Source organism: Lygodium microphyllum, chromosome 14, assembly GCF_053477565.2.
Source record: "Lygodium microphyllum isolate KBCC chromosome 14, Lygodium_microphyllum_v1.1.10, whole genome shotgun sequence".
Lineage (NCBI taxonomy): Eukaryota > Viridiplantae > Streptophyta > Polypodiopsida > Schizaeales > Lygodiaceae > Lygodium > Lygodium microphyllum.
Genome location: NC_141148.1, coordinates 52,694,033 through 52,702,203, shown reverse-complemented (window position 1 = coordinate 52,702,203; position 8,171 = coordinate 52,694,033). Strand labels below are relative to the sequence as shown.

At 42.0% G+C, this 8,171-nt stretch overlaps 1 protein-coding gene across 1 annotated transcript; it reads right to left on the bottom strand.

Moving 5' to 3' along the window:
• Positions 1 to 1,855: 1,855 nt before the first annotated feature.
• LOC148025600 (uncharacterized) lies at positions 1,856 to 2,666 on the bottom strand. Its single transcript, XM_087692119.1, has 2 exons — positions 2,543 to 2,666; positions 1,856 to 2,413 (listed from the first exon to the last, which is right to left on the bottom strand). Exons 1-2 carry the CDS (start codon positions 2,649 to 2,651, stop codon positions 2,058 to 2,060), a joined length of 465 nt encoding a protein of 154 aa, XP_087548245.1. The 5' UTR covers positions 2,652 to 2,666; the 3' UTR covers positions 1,856 to 2,057.
• Positions 2,667 to 8,171: the final 5,505 nt, after the last annotated feature.

Sequence of the window (8,171 nt, the reverse complement as noted above, 5' to 3'; positions counted from 1 at the left end):
ATAGAAATCTACCATACATAGGTCGTGAACATCAGAGAGATAATCCCAAAGAACGAAGAGTGATACCAATTGCCTCTTTAAGTCATGTTCTTATAAGTGCCCATAAACTGCACTTCATGAGGTATACAACTTCATGAGGCATTTAAAGACTGCTTCATATAAGAAATAGTAAAGACTAAGGCTCTAAACCATGCTAAAGGCAAACATAGTGCATCAAGCCAATGGCTAATACCAATAATACCTCTCCTCGATCTTCTCATATGTCACCCATACACCCCTATAACTAGCCCATAGGCTCTCTTGAGACTCTTGCATAACCTGCAGTAGAGCTGGGTAGCCCTATCAAAAACTGCATGCAAGGTTAGATCTCCTCTCTTCTTGATGTGCTTCCAAAGAATTCATCCTCTCAAGAAATTTCCATAGTCTTTTCGTTTGATCTTCTTGAATTCTACATTTATCCGCTCATCCCTCTTGGTTAGCATACTGAGATACTGACATATCTACAACCACTCTCTAGTTTAAAGCTTCTCTAAGAAGGTCCAATGGTAGAAACATGGCAAACATGACAAAGCATGGTAGCTAGTATTTCTATATCATCCTCATTTGCGACCAATGACTCCTCATCCTCATATCTAGCTCTAGAAAGCATATCTATAACTGGGTTCACTTTTTCTACTATATGCCTAAATTCTGGATTCAATAACTTGATATAAGTAGTTCGCCTCAACATAGCTATATCTAGAGTAGAGCAACTAGTAATCATGGCTAGCAAAGGCAAGCAATCTGTCTCAATCACAACCAGGGTTCCAATATAATTCTCTTTCTTGTAGTTGAGTGTTGTACCAACTCTCCAAAATTCCCGCTTGATCTATGGTTACCTCCTCTATCTCTCCTTTAGGACTTTCACCCCCAAACCAAATGGCATACCTCTAATCCTCCCAATCGTCCTAACTAACAGCCCAACCTATACCGATAGGACTAGTGTCAATAGTCAATACAATAGGTCTTCCACAAGTATACTTAACTTTTCTAAGAGTAAGTGTAGACTATAGCAATTTCTTCAATTTCAAGGTCACAGTCGAAATTTTGAAAAGGAGAGTATTAAAGTTGAAGGTAAATAAAAGAGAGAGAAAGCAAGAGGTGTTAACTTCAAATCTAGAGGAAAATAGGGAAATTCATGAGATAACCTTTTTTTCCTATCTTATCAAGTTACAATGTGATTGAGAAATTCATCTAACTCTCATTTCACTCTACTTACAAAATGAACATATACTATAGCCTGAATTAAGCTATATTGCGCTTTCTCTTCTTTCTTTTTGCACACCCACACTCTCACATATCACATTTAAAAAGAAAGATAGAAGTTATACAAGCAATAGGAGAAACGCAAATTAGCGAAAAAGTAAGGGAGAGCGCATACTTGTCTTATCAATGAGCTAAAAGGCTTAGATTAGTGATGAATGAGCTAAAGGCTTAGATTAGCATCACTATTGTAGCGATGAGACTTTGCTTACCGATAAGTTAGAGGCTATTCGAATCGCTATTTTGGGTAGCATCGAGGATGGCGAAAAAAGTCAAAATAGGAAATTAAGAAAACGCAGCATAATTTATTTCACAAATTCTCTCTCGTTTGCTTCCACGATGCCACTAGCAACTACAAGCACCTTAGAAACGATCTCCGCAGAGGTAGGGAAATCGAGTTATCCTCTCTCTCTCTCTCTCTCTCTCTCTCTCACATGCATTGATCGATTGTACAAAGCTGTATTCTGCGGTGTATCACGTTAAAACAGGTTGTAGCATAAATATATATGCTAAAACAAGCGATGGCAATGGGCATAAAGATAAACGATCTGTGTATGAATAAAGTGGAAGCTTAGTACATGCCGGACTGTCCGACGAGAGGAGGGCTTGCCAAGTGCTGTACGGCCAAAGCAGTAAGAGTAATTTGATCTTGAGATCAGGACACAACAAAATATCTCAGATTCATCTTGCACAACCTAAAAATAAAAAATGGACTCTGGAAAACTAGACACGAGGATGATGAAGGGTGAATTAGATCAGAAGGGTGGTGGAGGAGGTACGCTTGCATCACTGCCTGGATCATTATTCGCAGTGGGGTCTTGATAATCCATATGCGCCATCACATCATTACTAGCATGATTCTTTGTCTCCTCGCCAGTGGAAGTATTCAAGGGAGACGGAGTGGCCTCCAGCTGCTGCACATGAAAACCAGTCAGATGCGCTGGCTTAGGATAACGTTGAAAACCAGAGACTGACCCCAGAGGAGGGTCACTCGTAGGGTCTGCGTTGGGTCCTGGGCGCTGGTAATCCCCCAAGTTCGTCTGCTTCATCCTCCTGGCCGGCATCAAGTGACGCGCGGAATACACAGTATTCCTGTCGATTTCTGTGGAGGCTGCATAAGAAGCAACGAAAAGCCATATAGCGGAGGTAAGCATAGTATCGTATGATCAAATGGATTCAGAACGCGACACAGCAAAATATTTACGAGCAAGAGAGAGAGGGGGGGGGAGTGGGGGCTCACCACACGCCATCGATCCCATCACGATGCATGCTAGAAGTGGTGACAGAGCCACGTGCGAACGAAAACGCCCACGATCACGTACTGCACCCATGGAGAATAACTCTTGCATACACGACAATATCAGGAATCTACCAACGCTAAGCAAAAAACACAGAGTCTGGTGTCTATTTCTATACGAGAGGGGGGTTGTTCCGCTCGTATAAATTCTCTCGATCTGCGGGCGTGATGCTAAACTTCGTACTAGTGCTTGCACGTGCCCCATTCCACGAACGCTTTTCCCCCGGACAACGAGGTTAAATGACACTTACAAGCTATTATATTCTTAGCATTACTCCTGCATCTGTTGCTATTATTCGGATTAATATTAACCGTGAAACCAAGGGTTCGGGCTGACGCCACGAAAAATGGACCCCCCTCAGCACTATCTCCCACGGGGTCTTTAAGACCTTGGGGAGTTGGGATCAACGGCTGTGGTTGACCCCGAAAAAAGGCGTGTATTTGAACCGCTACTTTTTGCAAAAGTAAGCCCAATCAAATTTAAAAACTCACCCAACAATAGTAAACCCAACCAACTGGAAAAATGGGGGTTGATCGACGAACGAGGTCTCGAAATTCGGGGTTGTTTGCTGCCACAAACAAAAGTAAACCCATCCAACTTTATAAATGCAACCAACTGGTGAAATTGACTGCATGGGTTGCCAATGTAAAGAGATAATAGATTCTGTGGGGCCCACTAACTCTAATACAAGTTTTTGAATCGTAGAACAAAAGTAAACCCAACCATTATAGTAAACCTGGCCTTCGAAGTAAACTGTCCCGACCTGGAACTGAAAGCCGAACAGCTCTCGATATTACTCACAGGAAAATCCTGCACGCAAGGCGTATTCATGTGATGTTGTGAACGGAGGTTTGAGGCCCATATTGCTACTGCATACAAGCTCACGAGATCATTGGAACAAAGGTTTGAGGTTCATATTGCGATTTGTTGCTCATGGCTTCCATTACAAGGTGCATATCTCTCTCTCTTCCTCTCATATTTGCATTGGACACATTGTGACATTGGAATGATGTTTTGGTGATATATACGTATGTAGTCAACACTCATGGATTATGTAAAGTGACATTGAGATCGATGATCTCGACACCGATAAAGAGACATCAAATGGATCATCAAGTGATGAGGTTGAGATGCTTGATTTCTTTAGTGGAGACAATGATTCGGCACCACAAGAAAGCACTATCAATGCACCAAGCCCAGCTACATATACCTCATCAAAGTACTTCTCTTTCAATAGAGAGACTTACGGCTTAATGGTTAGTGATTTGAGCGGGCAGAAGGCCATCACATTGGAGGTGCTCAAGTAACTCCATAGGAGGGAGTTGCTCAACTTGAAGAAGTGGAGAAGGATCAAAGAAGGTCTTTGCATTGGTAGAAATGGTGATGGACACATTATATTGGCCTTGAAATCAGAGCCATCGTTGCGCATTGCATGTATGGAGGAGTGGGAGAGCATATTCCTTGAAAATCACATAAACAAGGTTACAAGTGCTCATGAGGATATCAATGTCACAATTGATTCCATCAAATCCACGTGGTGTGCTGACTTGAGAAGACATGGCATTCCTCTTGCGTATGTGAGAGATCTCATCGGTGGGTGTACTTCCAAGGTGTCCACAAGGCCCCATGGTTATGACGGCCCATTTCTATTTCATGGGAAGGTTCTGAAAAGAAGAGCACCCATCTTGGAGCTTACTGCAGATAGATCTCTTGTCGAGCGGAGGCTTCAAGAAATCATGCTTGAATACAAAGTTAGGTTGGGCAAGGTCCGCTCAACCAAAAAGCATGGTTTAGGGAAGATAATAGTGGAATATGCATGTCATCACAGTGGTAGAGCAACTTTAAAGGGCTCCCAAATCCGTAGGTTGCGAACCTCACATTCAAGACCAATGTGTTTGGTCTTCTGCTTTATGTGGCAGTTTTACCAAACTAGCATGGGGTGGGTATCCCTATTTGGTTTATGCTATGCACTAGTGATAATGGGTCAAACCAAGAGATTATGGCATTGCAAATCACCATAAGACTAGTCCTTTCTAGGATGGGAGATATTCGCCCTGCTGCCCTGGTGATTGATAAGTCCCAGCCAAAGATGGAGACGCTCTAGAAGGTTATTCTGGAAGACCCTCATTGTTGGACCACTAACTACCTTGGTAGTAACAAACATCAACATGCATGCCATATTATTCTATGCTGGTTCCACACAAAGAAAGCATGGGTTGAAAATCTCTTGCCACAGCTACACCTTTTCGTAATCGTTTTACTTTTAAGCATTACCTTTTTGTGAATTCCATGAGCTTGACAGTGAGTACTTCACTTGTTCTTGTGTGAATCAAGGTCCCTGTAGATGAGCACGATCATGTGTATGCCTCTTTGTTCAATCTTATGCATTGCCCTACAGAGTCGCAATTTGATGATATGGTTGAGCAATTGCTTCATCATTATTCCGCTCATCCAAATGTGGTCCGATACGTTACCAATGGATAGTGTGGGAATGATTGTATTTGGCATGCAAGATGACCCAAGTTTGGTCCCATGTTTCCACATGGCAATGTCGACACAACCAACCTCATTGAGAAACTTTGGCAATATATCAAGTACACTCTCCTTGATGGTAGGATCAACAGGTCCATTTTGGATCTGTTGCACGCCCTTGTTGGTGACTCATCATCGGGGTCTAGAATGGGTAGATCGGCTCTGGAGTTTTTCAAGCAAAAGCAAGAGATATGTAATGTGGTCAATTTCCATTCTATTTCCACATTTCACCTTTCCTTGAAACGCATTGTTGTCTTATACATGTTTTTTATGCCTGTCGATTCTGAGCACTTCAAAGTCTATGGGTCAAGCAAGAGTCATACAGCTAGATTGACAGCAGGGGAGAAGATTCTTCAGTGGTATGAGCAAGATCCCTCCTCTCTTCAAGTCATTAATGAGGGGACCATGCTGTTCAAAATAGCAAGCACAACCCAACATGCAAAATGGTATCATGTAAGTATACAGCCAAACTACTGTGATTGCCCTGATTGGTCGACTGACTGTAAACATCTTCATGGTTTGAGGCTCATCTTGAAGAGCTATTTTCCTCACCTTCATGAGGTTATTCCCATCATCGATAGTATGCATGCCTTTGATGACATGAAGAAAAGACCAGGTGGCGATGAAATCCCAGAATTGGAGAGACCAGGTTTCGATGGTGGTGTGTAGGAAGGGGATCTCGTGTCCTCCATCGCAGACTTTAGAGGGCTCCTTCAGAGGATCGAGGATGGGATTCCATCCTACACACCGGCACAGATGGATGCTTGTATGCGCCAATTGGAAAGTGCTAAAGAGTCTCTTGTTCACATGTTCACTCCACAGGAGATTGACATGCCTAAAAAGGGCGGGATCTATCAGATCCAGGAAAATGTCACACAGACACGCCTAGGGCATGGCAATGATCATTGTCATCGTCCAAACGAGACGGGGGAGTCCTCATCGCAACCTAAGCGTCTATCTATCACATGTGTGTTAAGGCGCAAGCATCAACGAGGGAGGGACCGTGTGAGGTTTAGCCCAAAACCTCGCATATATTATCCTCATTGCTGCACCAAAACATTTTTGGTAGACCCTCTAGCAGTGTATCATGCCATACTTGCCATGCACTGCACCCTCTATCCTTGCGGTATGCTCCTCGTCCAGCAGGGTCTATCTTGATCGGTAGGGCGGTGCGACTGTATGGTGAGTCCTACATTGGCACTTGTAGTATTTTGTATTGCACCTACACCAGTGAGAATGAGGAGCGACAATTTTCTCTCTCATTCCCTAATGGGTCCACGATCACAGAAGTTTTGGTATCTAGGTTCAGAATGTTTGTATTGTACACATGATTGTCCATTTTAGTGGAATCCCATTGGCATCTCATTGTTGATTTTGGTGTCTCATTCTTGCATCTGTTCTATTCATTGTCCAAACACTAAAGCCTAAACCATTACCCTAAACCATTAACCCCAAAGCATTAACTCTAAACCATATCATAAGATCCTAAAGCATTAACTATGTGCTCGTTGCGTGAGGATGTGAAGATGTTGTTGCTTTCGTTGCATTCGTTCTATTCATTGACATAATAAACCATGACATAATAAACCTTGACATAATAAACCATGATATAAAAAATCGTAACACTAAAGCCTAAACCATTACTCTAAAGCACTAATCCCAAAGTATTAACCCCAAACCATAGCATAAGAGCATTACCTTTAACCATGTGCTCATTGTGTAAGGATGTGAGGATGTGAGGATGTAACATATGCGGCATTGAACCATTTTCTTGTTGATTGCAATACGCTAAGTTGATTATGGATTGCCAAATGCACACTAGACCATTCAAAGTCGCATAGCAAAAGTAATTATACCAGTATAGGCTTACCCAGTTATTAGTTAGTTTCCCAACTACGCCACCCTCGATGATGAGTAGTCTTATGTAAGCCATCACGTAGAATCCACAGTCTAATGCATTTGTTTGCTAAGGGGCCTATGAAAAGAAACGCTTCATCTTTATGTGAACAACCCTATGTTACATTTTTAATACAACATTACTTTAACACTATAGTCGCACACCTTAATGTGGACGAGCTTCATTTTATCCACATCCGATAGAAACTTGGCATACTTTGGGTATGTACAAAGCCTCGATAATGCAAACACGGCCCTGAAACACACACACAAAAGCAATGAATAGAATACATATGTGACACAACATATTACATGAATGCATATAGATTGTTAAGATACCTGTGTACATAGGGTAGACACTCTGTGAAATCAGTGCATTCCAACGAGTCAAGGCACAGGATGGTGCCCTGATCACCAAGTAGTTTTTCAACCCTTTTTAGCATAGGATTGAAGACCACAAATAGGCACCAATGTCACCTGTACATCAAAGATTGCTATTAAACCTAGTGCATCAAAGGGCTATGATTTGTCATTTCCATTAAGTATGCATGGAGGAACTACAAACCTCACAAACACTGGAAGAAATATAAATGTGGCCCTCGTGGGATCGCAGCTATCAAAGTAATTTCTCAATGACACACCATCATCTTGTGGCTCAACTATATTGATGTATGAAAACCACAGACTATCCACGAAACATACATCTTGCACGTGCTCTCTTGGAATCACATACTCCATCTAACTATGAATGAAAACCAAAATTAGTTTAGTAAAATAAAAAAATCCCAAACCCTAGTCATCAGGCAACCACCAAGAAAGCTATAACCAGTTTAGTAAACTTACATGGTGAATAAATTCATAGTACAGGTGGATACTTCCTCTACGCACCGCAATGCATCCAACAAAGCATGATCGACATCCACACGGAGTTTTGAACGTAGAGCCATGAACTCGATATGTATGGAACTCTCTAACCTAAAATAATACCATAAAGCAACCACACACAATGCGACCAAGCACAACTACAAGAAATACAACACATAGAAAGCATTACAATTAATAAGAACGCACCTTGAGGTGGTACTTTTTTTCCCCCTCGTCTTGACAGGAGAGCCATTCTTAAAGATGCCAACCGAACTACAT

Excerpts from the sequence above, each read along its gene's own strand:
- LOC148025600 (XM_087692119.1), bottom strand. The coding sequence starts at position 2,651 with ATGCAAGAGTTATTCTCCATGGGTGCAGTACGTGATCGTGGGCGTTTT. Across the intron at positions 2,414-2,542 it reads GATGGGATCGATGGCGTGTG|CCTCCACAGAAATCGACAGG; the intron begins GTGAGCCCCCAC and ends CTTCTTATGCAG.